We start from the raw sequence: 19,980 nt of genomic DNA on the forward strand, positions 1-19,980 counted from the left end.
TAACTGACACCATGCCCAAACAAACCACAAATCTGCATGTTTTTGCTTTTGCTATAACTATATTTTTTGTATTTCCCCCTCAACTTTACACAGCACTGAAAAGGAGAAATATATATAATGAAGTATAATGCAGTAAAAATTACTACTCAATTTTTCCAAAACCCAATGCATAAAAGGGAAAAAAAGTAAAATGGCCTCCCCCCAAAAAAAAACAGCAATTTTAAATATTTATGATTTCAGTGAGATGCTAATGATATTCCACAATTATCAGTTTCTGGGTTAAGTTGCATGCAATGTGCAAAGAAATTTCAGATTAGCTGAAATTGAAGTACTTAATAATAGTATGCTCAAGAATAAAGTATGTTATAAAATTGGGAGGAAGGCATTCTGAGACAGATGAATTCCAAATGAATATATTCTGGGAGATTATTACCATTCTTACCCATACTTTTTTCTTTAGGTTAGAAATGAGCCAATATGTATTCTGGATTTTTATGGTTATGTCACAGTAATTAACAGGTTTGACAAGATATGTATTTCCCTTTAAAAAGGACTCCACAGAAAAGTTGGTAAAAAAAAACTTTTAATAATGGAAGAGTCACAGGCAGTACTAAGTCTAAATTGGGTGATATTTTAATAAAGGAATTCTGAAAGGATTTAATACACATATAAAATTGTAATAAAGGTAGAAAAGTATGCCATTGTAATTTAAAATAACGCTTAAGACCTTATGCAGAGACTCTAGAAACTGGCCATTAACTTAAAGCATGGAAAAATAGATCAATAAAATATTTCTTAGTTAAAAATTGCTTTCATCTATGCTAATTTTTTAAACTAATGTAGAGAAGATCAAAATTGCAATAACATTGTATTTAGCGTACATGTATTAAAACACTCAATCGATTTCAAGGCAGGTAAAGGTCCTTCCCCATCAAGAGAATGAAATTACTAGAAAGAGAAAAAAGGAAGAAAAATAAAGCATCGGCAAAGGAGTCCCAGAAACACGTAGTCATTATCAGCACTGCACGTGGGCGTAACCAGAGTTACACTGGCTGCCTACTTTTACTGAGCCAGGCTATCTGATCAAACATATCATACATAGACTAAAACGCAAAAAAATCAGCAAAATCAAAAAATAGGGAGCGAGGGGCAACTGCACCTTCATGCACCAAGTCTGAACTTCAAATAAAGGGAAAGCAACCTCTGTAATGGCTTTTTATACCCTCCGGTAATACCATGCACGAGGAGGCAATGCCATCTATCGGCAAAAATAATAAAGAAATTGCTCCACGCTCCCTATTTTTTGACTTGGCTGATTTCTTTGCATTTTAGTCTCTGTGTTACATGTTTGATCAGATAGCCTGGCTCAGTAAAAGTAGGCGGACAGTGTAACTCTGATTCAAAATCCAGTTACGACCACGTATTTCTGAGACTCCTTTGCCGATGCTTTATTTTTCTTCCTTTTTCCCCTTTTTAGTAATTTCGTTCTCCTGATGAGGACGGACCTTTAGCTGCCCTCGAAATTGATTCAGTGTTTTAATATATGTACGCTAAATACAAGTTTGTTATTGCGATTTTGATTGTCACATTGGCATGTTTCTTGTCTATTCTAATTTAGAAGAGTTTTAACATAAAAATATATGGACCTATTTTAATACAGTTCAATTCAATCAATACAAATAATAAAAAAGTTATATAAACCATTAGGCCGGAGGTGGAGAATCTTTAAGCTTCTCATATATATACATGGGAAAAGAGGGGAATAATCCCAAATACCACTTCATAAGCCCATATCATGAATATAAACAAAATAAATGCTACAGATCACTCACTACTACAATGATTTTCATATACAGTCAAAAGTCTTTAATCCGGACTCGTCGGGACTGCGGCGATTCCAGATTATCGATTTTTCCGGATTATACATCATCGGTTTAAATCTGGTAAGATGGCACGTAGAAATTATAAAATTAAAAATATGAAACTATATTTATGAAATAAAGAGCAATTATGATCTAAAGGGTATCAAAATTTACAAAAAAAAAAAAAAAAAAAAAAAAAAAAAAAGCTTAATATTTATTTGTTTACTTTATTAAACATTTCTTTCAACATGCGCATGCGTAAAGCATACATTACGCATAGTCGAAATTAGAAAATCGCAACCAGAAAACTATTTGATGGGTCCTCGTGATATTTATAATGACGAGGAATTTGATTTAAATCATATCAAAGACGGAATAGATCGAGATAAAATACTACATTTAGTAAGGAATTATAAGCTGAATAAAATAAAAACATCTGCTCTGAAGATAAGGATAGTGCTGACAGATCAACTTTCAGTTCATTGTGCGCCGCGACGTCCCCCCACCCGCAGAGCAGCGTGAAATTGATAAACAGATTTCGGAATGGTTAGAGAAACAAAGGATATGCCTTTATCCATTTTTTGCAGCAATTCCACTTTTTGTTTGATGGACATTGAAACATACTTTCGCTTTGTAGATAGATCCTTTGGCAGCTTCAGCATCGGAGATTCTATTTGACATAATCGAAAGTTCAAACTTACTTTTATAAAATTGCTCTAACAGTCTGCAAAAAATAATAAGCCGGATCCAATTCGAAGATTCAGGAACAATGCAATCTGCAACATTAACTGAAATAGATAATTAGATAATTTTAGCTTAGCTTATACTGTCCGTTATACATTAAACGCGCATGCGTAAACGGCTATGCACATTCGTGAACGCATTATGCATTGACGCATGCGCAGAAAGTTTGTAGCTTTGAGGTCCGGATTATAGATCATTCCAGATTATGGGTGTCCGGATTAACGACTTTTGACTGTATATATATATAGATATACGTTGTAGGTCTCAAAAGTTCCCGGACTGAGTTTATAACATAAAAATTTTTTGCAGTAGTGCGACTATGAGAACATTTTTGTGTTACTACTTTCTGCCCCTTTTCTAAAAGTGGTTTGTCCCAAATCATGTGGTCGAAACCTCATGGCAACAGCGTTTTTTGTAAGCAGGTGCATTTAGTAACCAGCGAAAGAAAGAAGTGGGTCAGTTGAGCAGAGAATCAATATCAAATTTTGTGTTCGCCCAGGAAAGAGTGCTACGGAGACTTTTGAAATGTTGAAGCTTGTGCACAGCAGTGAAATGTTACCAAGAATGCAAGCTTTTAAGTGGCATCGTTTAAGAGAAGGCACGGAAATTGCCGAAGACGACGAATGCTGTGGCTAACCCGTGACTTTGTGCACCGATGAAAACATAAAAAAGGTGTCTGTGGCGGTATGTGTGAACAGGAAGCAAACAATTTGTCAAATAGCAGAATCAGTTGGGATATCAGAGGCCACATGTCAGCGGATACTGACTACGGATCTTAACATGCATGCATATATCAACACATTGTTCCCCGCATGTTACACGTAGACAAAAATGGAATTCGAATGGAAATGGCGGGAGACTTAATCTTGGCTGTTGAGAAAGATCATTCTGTACTTGGCAGAATTGTTACTGGAGACGAGAAATAGTCTTTTTTGTATGCCCCGCGAACCAATAGAGCAGCGGCAACGTGGAAATCACCACAATCTCCACAGAAGCAGAAATTCTGCCAAGATCACTCTAAATAAAATGTCATGCTAGAGGTATTCTTCTATATCCAGGGGCATTGTGCATCTGAAATTCATCCCCAAAGGATGCACTGTGAACAAAGAAATCTACGTCGAAATCTTGCGTCATTTACGTAAGTTAATCTGGCAGAAGAGACCAAAATGTGGGCTAAGCAGTCATGGGTGCTGTTGCATGACAACGCTTCTGCTCACCAATTCCTACTCAGCAATCACTTTCTTGCAAAAAATGAAAACAGCTGTTTTGCCTCATCCTCCTTACTCACCTGATCTCCCACCCTGCGATTTCTTCCTGTTTTCTGAACTGGCAAGACGCTTGCAGGGTCATCGATTTCAATCTTCAGATGAAGTTATATGTGCATTGCAGGCTGAATTAAAGGACATGGCCAAAAATGGATTCCAGACATGCTTCGAGGAACTTTACAGGCGCTAGCATAAGTGTGTTGTTGCACAAGGGTCTTATTTCGAAGGAGGATGTGTTTCTGCAATTTAATTCATAATATTTTTTACATTATAGACTCAGTCCGGGAACTTTTGCATCCTACCTCTGTGTGTGTATATATATATAATTTTTCATTGTACACTGCGCAAAAAAAAGAGGAGGGACAGTTCTGTATCTCTGAGAAGTTCTGATCTTCTGTTCTACTGAGCCCCCAACTAACAAAATTCAGATTGCATTTTTCATGTCTTGAAAGCATGACTTAAGATATATATTAGTTTTTAATATAGGTATTTTGACACAAAATCGGTCTTTTTCTGAAATGACATGCCAATTTTTCCCCATATTTCGATTCTACTATTCAAATTATGCCTAAATATTAAATTTTGTAAAATTTGGTGCAAAATTTAGGAAGAAATTCAAAAATGCATCTTGGCACATTGTTTTCAGTTTGTGCCAAGAATAATTCACTTGCCGAACTTCTTAATATATGGCCTACCTTTTTACAATGTGTACAAATGGAAAAAGAGTCACGCGTTCCTACTTTCATATAATTTTAACAAAATGCCTAAACCACATTTGATGTTATTATCATTTTCAATCAATATGCCAAATTTCAAAATGTGGTAATATATAAATTCATGTATATCTTCGGAAATTTTGAACAAAAAAATTTTTTTTGCAGGTATGCTTAGAAACAACTTAAAGATGATGGTAAAAATTTTATAGATTTTAATTCAAAATGTTTTTCAAAACATTTCTAAAAATACTTATTTTAAAAATAAATCATAAAAAAATGGGCAAATTGTATTTGGAATGAACTTAAATTTTGAAATATGAAAGAAAGAAACTAAGTTTAATTTTAAAAAAAGAGATATTAATAAATATATACTAAATTCAATTAACACTGAAGAGCTAAAATTGAGAGCTAATTTTTAAAAACTACTCATGCAATTTTTACAAAACTTGGCAGTTTGGCATAATTTGAGTCGTAGAATCGAAATATGGAAAACAATTGGCGGTGTCATTTTAGAAAAAGTCCGATTTTGTTTCAAAATACCTATATCAGAACAATTCTTTATATAGATCTAATACATATCCTAAGTCGTCAATTCGAGACATGAAAAATGCAAGTAGAATTTCATCAATCGGCTCAGTAGAATGGGAGATATAGAACTGTCCCACCTCCTTTTTTTTTGCACAGTGTACATATTTAAACACTTTCATACAGTGAAAAGTATATAGAAATCACACATTCAATAGATACAGATTCATATTTTATGATTTTAACAAACTGGTATCAAATCCCTCTCTCTTTGATAAAGCTATTCATAAAGCATAAACTTAAATTTTGCTGTAAAAAAACGGTGCAATAATTCTTATAATCATACTTCAATTTTAATTATACTAAAACAATTCTTAGAATCAGCATTTGATTAAGTGACATATTTACAATGTGGTTGTTGAACATTCAGGTAATTTTGATTTGATAAAATGTTACAAAACACACTGTTCATATTTTTCTCCCTGAAATTTGACAAAAATTTATAAAATGCAACAAAAACACACTCTTGATATTTATGCACAAAAGCATTTTCTTCAGCTTAGCCACTGCATAAGAACATAAAGTAAAGCAACAAAATCATGACAAAAGAGTGATACAGAGACATTCAATGCTCCAAATGCAACAGTATACATTTCAACAATAAAACAAGCATTACAATAGACTAAGGATGCAAACAACAATCAGTGCAAAGCAAGATATCTTTCTAAGGGAAAAGACTAAAGCAGACAAGGAACAAATCATACCTCTCTCAACTTGAATAACTGTTTTGCTCCTTTCGGGGCCTGTATGAGAACCGTCTGAATAGAGAAAGAAAAACAGGAAAGAAAAATGAAGTTGAAAAAAAAAAAAGATAAAGAACTCCAGCAAATAAGAAGCATAAATTTGTATTTAATCATTTGCCATTCAGCTGCAAAAAGGCATGTCAGAGAAAAGGTTTTCGACAGTAAATTTAAAACAATAAATATGAGCATTCTAGCATTTAGAATGAGCAAATATGAAACTGTAATAAAAGAAAAAAAATAAGTTCGTGCATAAAATTTTCAATACAATAAATGTACTAAAAAATACAAAACTTTTACGAGAAATTGCACTGCTAAACACAGTAACTGTTAGCTGCACAATTTGAATGAAACATGAAAACAATACTACAATCTGAAAAACAAAGGACAACATAATAGAAAAGCTGACCTATTATACAAGCACACAACTATATAACAGCCATAACGATTTTAAAAATTTCATCTAAAAAGAAAATTGCTTAAACATTAAAAAGAATTAAACTTCTTCTTGCCTTCCTGTACTTTGTTTCCTTATACAATCACAATAAGAATAAAAATTTCAGGCACATTATCAATAGCAACTGTACTTAATACTTACAAAAGCAGATAACAATAAAACATAAATACAGAAACAAACACATAGCTATTGAATAAAATAAAGACTTCTACATTTTTATAAAATATAGAACTTACTGCAAAAACTTTAGAGAATACACACAATATTTCTAAGAAAGAAATATCTATTTCTTAGGTTAGTGAATTAAACAATGAGATTATGTTACAAAAATGAGCATCTTTGGCTTTCGTAAATGAAGTGAAAGATAACATCAAAAACCTTACTTGAAATTTGTAACACAAAAATAATCAGTATCAAGACACTTAAATTACATTCATTAAACACCACAATGAACTTTTTTGCTTAATGTTGCAAATCAAAATGTAAACACTGAAACTACACAATTGCCATAAATAAAGATTATATTGAAAATCAAAATCTTTGGCTGCAGTACTGTTTATTAGCATCTAAGAGAAAAATAATTGTTTGCAAATTCAGAAAAATTACAGAAAGGAATGAAGATGAATAAAGAAACACCTTTTTGCAAGAAAAATATGAACAGAATAAAAATTGCATGGAATTAGCTTTTCACTGTTTATTATAGAATTTTCTTATACAATGACAAATTTCATATTAAAACAAAAAATTATTAACCTTAATATGATTCATCACTCAAATACAACAACATAAAACATCAAGAATGAGAAAAACAATTTCCTCCCCCACACTCTATGTAATTATCACACAAGTTTAATTATTTCATATACCTCTAACATCATCATCATCTGCTGCATTGCTATCTGTTGATTCTTTTACTTGGGATCCACCATCTGACTTCCTATTTACAGTACCACGACCTTAAAAGAAATTTCTCAAAATAAGATAATCAACAAAATTTATGGTGAATTATTAATACATGCAAAATATCAAATTAAGTAAAGCACAGAAATGCAGACCAAATCAGAAAAACATTCATCTACTTATTGAAAACACATATGTTGATATTCTTATTTGAGACATTCACGTGCAACATGAAGTTAATTTGTCATGATATTTTTTAAAACAGAAAAAAAAAAAAAAAAAAAAAAACATTAAATAAGGATGCAAAATATTATTTAAACACACTTAGACAGATTAAAGCAATCAGAAATATTATTCTACAATAAACTAACAAATAAAATGAAAAGTATATGAATTATTTTTTTCTTAAGCTTTATTATAGTACTCAGGACGGAATTCTATATCCTTTTTCCCACAGTAAACGATGCTACATAGAATTTATAATGTATAACTAATAACATGATTAAATTGATATTAAAGAAAGATATTTAAAAAAACCTAACATGTAATATTTATATTTAAATCAGAACTTTAAAATTATAAAAAGAAATCTGTTGCTTCTAAAACAATCAGTGGTACTTAGCTGCAATTTGAGGATTTTTTACAGATATAGTGAAGTTGCTTATCACGTGCATACTGATAACTTTCGCAAAACTTTTTAAAAAGATTACCAAATTATCAATATTTTTAATAAGTGGGCAAACATTATCAACATATTCAAAGACAAAACACTTAAGCAATTTAAAATAAAAATTGTAATTATTAAATAAGGATTAATAAATTCTAACCATACATTAAAAATAAAACATATTTTTTGCAAATTTTTTGTCATTTTTTTCATGCTGTTTTTCTACCCATGTACAACTTTGATCTACTTAAAAAAATATCAGAAAATTTCACAAATTTGCCATTATGCGTAATATGGGCATCACACATTGGCTATCTACCAAATACATCTCCTCATCATTCCCTTTAGCAATTCTGTGGCAAAATACCATATTCCCACAAAAATGCTATCTCAATTTCTTCCACTGCTGGCAAATTCCACAAGCTAATGTTTATTTTAAAACTGAGTTCAGGCCCAAAAAATATCACAGTTTTATTTATAAAAATCAGTGGAATTTGGAAGACAACAAAAAGAAAGCATATAAAAAATGGTGACATTGCTTGACTGCAAAATTGTTATCAGCATAGTTGCCTGAATTTGGCACATTCTGAAAACTTGGTGACTTCTCTTAAGGTGGTTGCTACAATAAGTACCCCATCACTAAATTACTACTATAGATCAATTATTAGCACAATATGTGAAATTCAGATTTTAATATAGTCTACTCTTTTCATTACAGTTTTTCTGCCATCAACTTTATGTCACAGCATGTTTAATTTTATAATTTTCTTCCTGAGAAAGGCAATATGGAAATATGTTCATAGCCAAAACCTTAAACTACATATTTTAAAACAGAAATGATATTTTTCATATTCGCCAACAGTTGATTCATCTAAAAAGACCACATCATCTTAGTCAAATGGATGAAGAATCTGCAACGACTACCAGATTCCAGTTAAAAAAGTGTTGGGTGTTATACTATGTGCAAATGCACTTAAAAAAGAAGAAGGTTCTGTATTTAAACCATTGGAACTAGTCCTGCAAAATTTACAAATATTACGCTGAGTCTTCTTGTTTAATTTCTTCAGTAATCATTATTCGGCATGTTATTTTAACCTATATTATTAGCTGTTTTCAAATATGAATAACTTAATAAACATATAAATATACTTATATTCATAATAAATTTATGAATTCATTGCTTTCAAATTAACAATTCAATGATTATGTGCATGTGCAGTTTGTATGCTTTAAATTCTTGCAGCAGACTTCCATTTTAAAACTAAATTGCAGCATTTTAAGCATTCAGTGATAGCTGCAGTTAAATACAATCAATAAGCTTTCAATGATCTATACAATAATTGGTATGTATGCTTTTGTTGATTTATGCATGCAAAGCAATATTTCAGTAACCTTGCTGTATTTAGAAGCATATATCACAGATAACTAGAGAACCAGATAAAATACCCAGAAGTTTTATACTTAAGTATACAAAAATATTTTTTACCCACTATATTATACATGGTCCATTTAAAGAAAGACCTAATTTTTATTTTATTATTATTATTTTTATATATACAGTTTGATATATAATTACTTCATACAACAAAATGTTAAAATTCCAAGCAATAAATCATGCAAGAACATAGAGAATTGTTGTATATTTAGAAAATTAAGCAATGTTAAGAAATAAGGCATTTATGAAATGTAATAAAGATTAATGTAATTGACTGCTATTTTATTAAAAGCTAATATGCTGAAAGCCTAAAAACAGAGTTTCAGAAGGGAGAATACAAGCAGCAGAAAATTTTAATAATTGCAGTTTTTATTTCTGCAAGAAATAAAGAAAATATGCATGCATTATGCAGCTGCATAAATCTTAGAGATGCTGAAAAATATAATGCAGTTGCAAAACATTGGTATATGTATGCATGTCTGTATACAAAGAGAAAGAGAGAAGCAAGTGAAACAATGTGTTGAACTCACTTCCCACTTCAGTGACGAAGCACAAAAGATGGTCACAGAAATTAGAATGCTGTTAACATAAGTTTGTCAAATGCAAATTGATTTAAAAAGATCTTTTCCAAAACACTCAAAAGATTCATTGATATTCATTAGCAAATGGAAAAATTTAACATGAAACAATCAATTAAATGCATATATATATTACATTATGCTTCCCCTTATAAAGTGATTTATATGTGTCATATAAATAATATTATTTTTTCCAAATCTGATAATATCAAGGCAATCATTTACTTCCAAAGTACATGAAATTACAGAAAACTCCTTTAGAATACTAATAATAGATGAAAATCATTAATTCGTGACTATGTTAATTTGAGTTAAGTATAAAAGAAAATACAGTTACGATGATAAAAAACTTCTCCAACATACCAACCAGCAAATGCTTAAATCATTTAAAACATACTAAGGGGAAAAAATATTTCAAAAATGATAATTTAATCAATAGCTAAAAATACATAAATTGTGTTAAATTATTTACTATTTTGTATACGTGACATAAATAAAATAATGATATTTTTAAAACCATTAATAAATTATCATACCATTGTTTCTGAATGATAAACCTATCGACAGAAAATACTGACATAATTAAATATTATTATTGAAATTCATATTTTTAATTGCTTTAATTTTATTACATATATATTTACTATAATCTACCTTAAGTCTTAAATTTTATTATTACATACATCAGTACCTCAGAAAGTATCTGCTTTGCTATTATTATGAAAAAATATTATTTGCATTAGATTTTTAAATTTACAAATATTTGTTGATATAAATTATACATGCCATAATGTAATCCATATTAATTAAAAAAAAATTTAAACTGGAATGATCAGCTAGAAAATTTTAATCTAAACATTTTTAAAAACATACATATTTTATGAAACTTAAAAATTTCCAAAAAGAACAAGTTTTTGAAACAAATTTTAATATTTTTTGCTAATTAGCAAATTTTACATAAAAAAATAAAAGAAGAAAAGATTATACATACACTGTATGAAATTATTTCACATTTGGTCATTGCCATAATATCGCACCAACTTCCATTTTATAAAAATGTTATTCAAAATTACACTTAAGAGATTGTTCTTAATTATTAATATAACTTAAACTAAAAATTACAGCTTCTTTTACATGTAGAGAAAAATAAACTTATGTAATAAAAGCAAAAAGTTAAAACTTACTGGAAAAATTTCTTGTTGCTAACATGGTAGTTAATATGGCACCCTAATAAAAAATAATAGAATTATCTAACATACATTTTGTCAGAATTCTATTCAGCAATATAAAAAATGACATGCATAAAATTCATGGTTAATTATAGCTCCTCCTTTCTTCTGGTAGATTTTTCTTTTTTATAACAATTTTATTATCATTAACATATGAAACTTAATTAAGTACCATTTGAATATACACTGCTGGCCATTAAAATTTCAACACAAGGAAGGAATGATCTGACGAACGTCAAAGTCACATGAAAGGAAGAAGGGGTTGGCATATGCAAATAATTAGTATTTCAGAGCATTTAGATGACACAGGAGGGAGGAACAACATCTGTAGCACTGCATAAAAGAAAAATTGTGTAGTGGATTTTTCATTTGGAAAGTGCTTTGTAAGGTTGGAGTTTGCTCATAATATCATGTTATGCCTCTAATAAGAAGAGGAAATGCTACCAGGAAGTTCCAAAATTCAATAGAGGCAGGATCATTGCCAATCAAAAGTGCAAATTATTTTTCTGTGATATCGCCGGTCGCTCTGGTCAACATCCAACCACTGTCATGCCAATATGGAATCAATGAATTGCTGAGGGTCACAATGAACGACATGCAGGATCTCAACGCCCTCCCATGACTAATGCCAGAGAGGAACAACATATTGTGAGGTCAGCCCTGCAAAACCGTACGACCACATCACGAAGCATTAGTCAGGAAATGGGCATGCTTGCAGCAAGCCCAGTATCAGCTCACATGGTGCGTCGACGTTTGCAGCAGCATGGACTATCAGCAGGGTGACCATTGCTTCGGTTTCCCTTGACAATGCAGCATAGAGAGAGACGACGGCTATGATGTGCCAGACGACAAAGCTGGGTACAGGAGTGGCACAATGTCACCTTTTCAAACGAGTCCCGGTTCTATGTGCATATTTTGATGGCCTCATCTGTGTGTGGAGTGTCCGAGGAGACCGCACGTCGCCTGCTTACATTCGATATCGGCATAGGGGTCTGCACCTAGTGTGATGGCTTGGGCAGCCATTGGGTACATGACATGCACATCTCTAGTTCAGACCGACGGTAATTTGAACGCAGATGGGTACATTTCTTACGTGTTACGTCCAATGGTTGTGCCTTATCTTCAACACTCCCAACCACCCTATCACAACAAAATAATGCAACACCACATGTTGCCCGTCGTGTTCTGACCTTCCTAGAAACACAGGGTATTCGATCACTGTTTTGGCCTGCATGGTCTCCAGATCTGTCATCCATTGAAAACATCTGGTCATGGGACGCTGAGAGACTAGCCTGCCACCCCTCTCCAGCTAATAGGGTTGATGAAGTGTGGCAGAGACTTGAAGCAACATGAAATGAGTTGCCCATTTCTGTCATCCAATCCCAGTTTGATTTTATGCCTAATGGGGTAAGGGCGTTTTAGCTGCCAGGGGGTGGCAGCTGTTTCTACTAATTTCGCACCCCTGTAAACCTCCAAAATGCCTACAAATTTAATCATTTTTTCTTCATGCCATATTGTTTACGTGCAATAAATTTCTTTTTTGTATTTGCTTTACTTCATGGTGTTGCAATTTTAATGGCCAGCAGTGTACATCCCATAGATACAATCATACCCCCATATCTGCAGATTCAGTTATCCATAGTTTAAAACAGAGGAAAAGTGTCCTTTGAAGCTTCAAAATGTGCAGGAAGTGATAAGCAAACTACGGCCAAATGTGAAACACAGCCATTGAAACAAGCTAAGCCCTTATTACTCACAATAATCATGATTATGAATAATATAAGAAATGAATGCCCCCTAAAATGGAAAGGGGTGAAAATTGTCCTGTTTGGAACCTCACATGCATTCTCAGATTAAGGTCACTCCTCAGAACTACTGCTTAATTTATCTTTCATCTATGACAGAGATAAAAATGTTAGCAGAGGTCTATGTTTATCAGTAGTTCAAAACATCTGACTATTACTCCTCCTCATATACAGATTTTCTCATTATGTTTCTACCAGCTCTGCTTTTAATAATCTCCCTGTTTTCATTTATGACATTCTATCACAGCTCTCATACTTAGAAAATTTTTGTTTACATTACAATGTCTTTCATGCATAATAGCAGTACTTCTAAACTAAAGAGAAACTCTGAAGATTCATTAGTGAGAAAAAAAAATTTTTTTTTGGAGATCAAATTTTCTGCATTAATATATTAACAATATAGTATATGAAGTGACACAGAGTGCAGTCTTATATTTTACTATGATTTATTAATATTGATAATGTCTTACTGTTCCAAAGTAATTAATTCAACTTCATAATATTTATATATTCTGTTATCTGCAGTACCACATAACCACATTTTGTTCTGGAACAAATTAATTACCCTTGGGAATGGGTATTACTGTATAAAATAAATAAAAATTCAGATCTTTTAAAATATGTTTTCAGGATTTCATAATTTTTAGAAAAATACAATAATTTCTTAGCACGTTTTAATCATTTAAAAAAATCAATTTTTTAATCATTATTTCTCATGCTGCTAAGATAGCTGTTGTTATGCTACTTTAAAGTTTTAATAATGTAATATTTATCAACTTTTAGAGCATTTCCTGTCTTATTAAAAGGATATGAATAAAAGCAATTTACTGAACACACCTTTGCTTGATGCGAAGCAGTGTTCTTTCTATATACAATTATAGTTTCCTTTCTGTATAAAACTCTATCACCAATCAAATCGCACATAGATTAATAAACATGTTATTTCCATAATAAGGGAGACTATCATGATGCCGTTACATGAAGTACAATTATATCCAACTATGAATCTGATTACACTTAAATAGAAAATTATTGTAAAATTTATCTGCCCCCTCCCCTGTTTGCAAGCTAGAATTCAAGCTGACTCCTACTCTTGAAACTTGGATCATATGTAAAGATCAGGTACATAGCTACTGCAACTGACTTCTGTTTGTTATTTATTAGAATTAAGTTTACATGTATAATAAATGTAACTATTTCTCTACTACAGCAAAAAATTTAAATGTATATAACACCAATATCTGATAAAAGTTAGGAAATGATGATACTCACATTCTTCTTCTGAAGAGAGAAGAATTTACATGTGCCTTATGTGCTCAGATATGTGTAGCCATTTTCAAAAAACATGTATACTGAAATGCAAAATGCTAGAGTTTTCTGAGAAAGAGATTTATGAGTTCACATATTATTTTGATAAGATAAATGGTTTACTTCAGTTAACAAGTTGAGACACAAGGGCAAATTGAGACATTAGGAGTAAATGAGGATAAAGACAGCAAAAACCAAAATCTAAAATGATAGTTGGTCAATTTGAATAGTGTCATATGTGATTATGAGACTGCACTGAAATATGTAATCAGTACACAGATTATGATAAAATATAAAGGTAATGGCAAATATGCAGTTTTAAAGTTAATAGTGAAGGTTTTTATTTATTTCTTTACCAACGTTCTATACATCCGAATAAAATGCCTGAACCTTCATTGCCTATGCCTTGCCAGATTAACAAAGAAAAAAAAAAAAGCCTTAGTTTTATAAGACTGCATTTAACAAAATAATTTTTTAACAAAATTTTTTAGATATAAAATTTTTTCTGCAAACATCACTTAAATTCAAGACTACCAAATAAATGCATTAATTATCAAAAATTTTTACTGAATAATACTCACTTTTAATTTTCTCCTTGCATTAAATTTCTTTAAGCAGTCAACAGTCTCTTGTCGATGTAGAGTTGAAGCAACTCTTTCTCGTTGCTAAAAAGAAACAAATTATAATTATTCTTATTTTAGAAACAAAAGCTATAATGATTAGAACAAAAATATCCTAAAAATTTACAGAAATACAAAATAGAAAAATACATACACAAATCCAAGGATGTTTCAAGGCCTCAGATGCAGTAATTCTTTTTGATGGATTAACTGTCAACATATTATTAATAAGGTTCTTTGCTTCTGGAGTTACGGTATCCCATTCTGGAGATGGGTACTAATACAGAAAGAAAGCAAAAAATTTAAATAAGGTAGAAATTAGATTAAAATTTAAGTCTTAGGAAAACTCCAGACTTACATCGTAAGCTCCAGCTTTGATTTGTGCATATAGTCTATGTTGATCTTCATCCCAAAATGGAGGATAACCAACTAACAAGATATACAGAATGACACCTGTAAATAATAAATTATTTTAAAATCTCAAAGAATAGACCTTGTAAGTAAGAAAGAGTAAATCAAAACCATACAGTAGAGAGTCAGTCTTATTTGCCATTTGTTTCTAAAGCTCCCATCTTCACATTTCTCCGAATGACTCTTCCTCAAAGACATGTTTCCTGACAGCCTTTATAAGGCTAAGCTTTTCATCGACACAGGGAGATTTTGTATTTAAGTTCCTCTGAGCTACTAAGCAAATTAAAGCAGTCAAAGCAGAGGATGTGCTTTGTATCCAATAGGCGACTCCACTGACCTCACAACATAATAATTCGCAATTTTGAATGCCTTTATTTTTCAGAGTTTATTTTTTAGGTAAGTTGTAATAATAATAATAGTAACAAGTTGTAATAACAATAATAACTACAACAATGGTAATAAAAAGAAATTTAACAGCAGATAGTAACACATTAAAAATGCTAATAAAAATACAAAATATGAAAAACAAATAAAAATGGTAAATGAAAATAATAAAATCAATGAAGCAGGAGAGAAAAGCAATTAATTGTGAAATGTAATACATATATATGTAATAGTTTACTTTTGGAGGGAGATGAAAACAATTCACGTTCTATTCACGGTCAAAAAAACTGCTGCGTAGATGACTGGACATTATGGCATAGTGGATAATTGGATGGAATTTTAGAAGAAGCACGACCAGCTTGATATTTAAACATCATTTATTCTTGAATGTCTTCACACATAATTGTTAGAAGACTAGGGGTACTAAACGTGCCCCTTAATTTCAGATATATATTTTAATTAAAGGTAAATAGCTAGCAGAGGCTAAGCAACATGCTGTCAGCAGGCAGGCAAAGAGGCAAAAGAGAGAGAGAGAGTACACAGTTAGTAGCTATTTATACTAGATAGGTGGAGAAAGCATTCTAAGCTATGATTGGTTAATTTTAGTTTTAGTTAACTTTTTCAAGCAGTATTATATAACATAGAAAGATCTCAAATTTGGGAGAACAGATGAATTTAGGAGAAAGAGCACCAAATTTAGAATAGTTAATTTTGAGGTCAGCAATTATTTTTAAAGCAGCTATCGTATTTTGTTATGTCTTACATATATATGTAAGATAAAAGATATGTAAAACAACTTTATACATAAATAATAGCCTTTTAATTCCTCATTTTTACTCTGGGTATTTCCTCTTCATTCTTAAAAAATTAATAACATTTATGGACTGTGTCATTTCTAAATAAATCTATGCCAGAGCTTGCATAACGCTTATGATGTAGTTAATTCGGAACTTGGAACTGAACTCTCTGAGAACTGAAACTTTCAACGTTCTGAGGCTACTCGTTTTTGAGTTACACAACATATATATATATACGTACAGATGTCCCAAAAAAATCTTTTTTGAATCCAATTTAAATCCATTTTACAATTTGTTCTGGGAAAAACAGTCCTTTATTCTGTCCTTTGACAGATGTCGCTAAAAAATATCATTAAATTGCATTTGATAGTGGTCAAAATTAATATTTTTATTGAAGTATGGTACCTGGAATTTTTCGTGATTACAATACTTTCTTTACTTCGTACAAGGAAGTAAAAATGAATTTCATTTAAACTTATTTGTTTGAATTATTCCAACATGAATAACCAATCCCTCAAGGCAAGTTGAAAATGGCAAAAACTGCAAATTTTGGAATTAAATGGTCTGATAAAATTTTGTCACATAGTAATTTTGTCAAACTCCTTTTATAATTTTATTTTTTCATAACATGTACAGAATTTCCCCAAATATAAGTACAGAATCCGGGAGACAGCATAAAAGTTAAATATCATTATTTGTACAATTTTTTTTTATTTGACATTGTGGTACTGCTGATCGCAATAAAAAAGGGAGGTGCACAACTAGATGTTGTAGCAGTCCCATATACAGAATTTCAATGCTCTACAGCTATTCATTTTTGAATTATACAAGATACATACCTATATACGTACATACACATGTTACAAAATATCCACTCTGAATCCATTATACAATCTAGTTTGGAAAAAGAGTTCTTTATTCTGTCCATATGTACAGACGTCACCCAATAAGATATGATACCCAAAATTTTTCACGATTTCTTTGCATGAGGGAGTAAAAAAGGAGGATGTTATTTATTTTTTTAATTTTATGAAAGTTTTTTTTTTTATAAATATTCTGCAAACTGAATGCTTAAATAGCTATCCAAACTGTGAATCAATTAAAAAAAAATAATACTTCTTCTTACAGAAATACCTTAGAACTAATGCTAACTCACAACATTACTAGTGGCTTTATTTTCAAAAAAATGCATCCTAAAGCTGAAAAAGTTAATTACTGTATATACCCGCGTATAAGTCGAGATATTTTGCACAAAAAAAAAAAAAAAAAAAAAAAAAAAAAAAAGACTTCAAAGTGGGGGGTTTGACTTATACGTGGGGCCATAAAAAATTTAAAAAATCGGAAGTTCAAAAATTTCTTTATATAATGCAGTTGTTTTCTTCCTGCGCTCAAATTGGACGACTTATCAAATAAGCCACTTACTTGAAGTAATTTCATGACTTAAATTATGTGACGAACTAATCACAGAGTTTCATACTTTAACTAGAGTACGTTTCGATTAAACCAAAGAATTTTCGGCCCCCGAACAACCGATCAATATCGAGCAATAAAAAAGTTTTGCCAACACACCAAGAAAAGAGAAATGCAGATAGTCATTTTTAAAGATCGTCCGTTGATCATTTTTAAAAGAAAAACTTTACTGAAAAGCGTTGTGTTTCCATCAGGTGTGCTGGTTCGCACCCATGAAAAGAGATGGATGGATGGATGCTGACGGAACAGTCGATTGACTTAAAAATGTGTGGGATAAAAAACCGGGAGCAGCTTTCAAAAAAACCTTCGCTTTTAGTATACGATTTTTTCGTGGACACTTTTCTGAAGAAGTGACAAAACACCTAAAACCGACTGTGGCCGTAATTCCGGGAGGATTAAGATCCGTCATTCAACCCCTAGATGTGTGCCTCAATAAGCCCTTCAAAGTAAATGTTAGAAAATATTGGGCAGAGTGGATTAGTTCTGGTCGACCAACATTTACAAAGGGAGGCAACATTAAAAAGCCCGATATTACATTAATTGCTCAGTGGGTTAAAGATGCTTGGAACAAAATACCCTCTGAAATGATTATAAAATCATTCAAAAAATGTTGTATTAGCAACGAACTAGACGGCACGGAAGATGATGCTGGTTTTGAAAGTGAAAATGACGACGAAGGCTCTAGTAGTGATTGTAACAATACAGAGTTCGAGACTGAAAATATGTATGATGACAAGCCAATGACGACAGAAGAGTTCTATGAAATGTTTGGCGAATCTGACCATGAATCGGACGTTGAAGGATTTTGATTTTGTTTATTTACCAAGGTATTTTTTATTGTATATTTACTTTTTTTCCTCAGATGATTTTGAATAAATGTAGTACTTAAAAAAAATTTTTCGAAGTTTCTCGATCGATTTCGGAAGTGGGGGTCAACTTATACGCGGGTTTCTTATTTTCTACAAATTTTTTATGTCGAAGTGGGGGGTCGACTTATACGCGAGTATATACGGTAATCATATTACATTGTAAGACACACAAAGTTGGACTTAATAAGTTAAATAATACACTCTTTTTTGCATAGATATATTTTACTAATAAAGTAATTGAAATTTCCTTTTGCTTAGAATATTTGTTTGAGGAGTAGGTAGCATATTTATTTGAGGAGTAGGTAGTTACTTTTATTCCAAAATTCCTTTATTCTGTATACCTTTAAAGAAGAATTAATATTCCTAAAATACAAAAAATAATTACATAAAAGTTTCAGAGCACAGGTGGCATAACTTGAGCTTTTAACAATTAAAAAAAAGTGCTTTCATTAAAAATATAGCAAAAATAATGAGAAAATTAAGACATTTTAACTGAATTTATATAAAATAATATTTCTATTAAAACATAGGGAAATGCATATTATGGAGAAACAAAATAAAAAGTATAATACTAGTAACAAGTTAAGAGATGTTTAACAGCACAGTAAATATGCCGATTTAGAGTTTTCAACATAACTTAGTAGTAGTTGTCATTTAGGTTGAGATAAAATGGAAGTGGAAAGGGGAAGATACGCTCATATTTTTTTTTTTTTTAAGGTACCTAATGCTATGAGCTTTGAGAAAGCTAAGTGCAATGGTTTTACAGCATGAATGGTATAAGGAAGAAATATAACTGCATTTAACAGCATCAAATATGCACTTTCTCCTGACAGAAGTCACATTACATTTGACGTTTTCAGAGTGCTTTAAAATTACATTCTAAAAAGTTCCTTTAATGAAAGACATTGTTGCATTTCAGAAATGTCTACTTTACTTGAGTTTATAGAAATCCAAATGAAATAGAACATCAAAATAGAAGATACACATCTTTCGCGGAACAAAAAATTGTTGACGAGCAAATTACAGAATGGTTGGAAGAGGGCATAACAAAGCCTAGCAATTCTAATTATTCGGCGCCTATTGTTTTGTGTAACAAAAAAGATTATGCATAGAATATTGGAAATTAAATAAGAAGATT

The 19,980-nt window shown here is 31.2% G+C and overlaps 1 protein-coding gene across 3 annotated transcripts in view; it reads right to left on the bottom strand.

The window, feature by feature from the left end:
* LOC118184155 (calcium/calmodulin-dependent protein kinase type II alpha chain-like) overlaps nucleotides 1–19,980 on the bottom strand; it is a 219,313-nt gene that overhangs the window by 74,932 nt on the left and 124,401 nt on the right. For 2 of the 3 annotated variants that reach the window (XM_085810559.1, XM_085810558.1), the window contains exons 9-14: nucleotides 15,270–15,364; nucleotides 15,066–15,188; nucleotides 14,873–14,956; nucleotides 11,134–11,176; nucleotides 7,236–7,325; nucleotides 5,877–5,930 (exon numbers count right to left, since the gene is read on the bottom strand). In XM_085810559.1, coding sequence (XP_085666685.1) covers nucleotides 5,877–5,930; nucleotides 7,236–7,325; nucleotides 11,134–11,176; nucleotides 14,873–14,956; nucleotides 15,066–15,188; nucleotides 15,270–15,364 — 489 coding nt within the window. The remainder of the gene's footprint in view (nucleotides 1–5,876; nucleotides 5,931–7,235; nucleotides 7,326–11,133; nucleotides 11,177–14,872; nucleotides 14,957–15,065; nucleotides 15,189–15,269; nucleotides 15,365–19,980) is intronic. The other variant, XM_085810560.1, reaches the window with a different exon arrangement.

The sequence above is a fragment of the Stegodyphus dumicola genome, chromosome 2 (genome assembly GCF_044657685.1).
Source record: "Stegodyphus dumicola isolate Sdum_Otavi_A_Nest chromosome 2, ASM4465768v1".
Lineage (NCBI taxonomy): Eukaryota > Metazoa > Arthropoda > Arachnida > Araneae > Eresidae > Stegodyphus > Stegodyphus dumicola.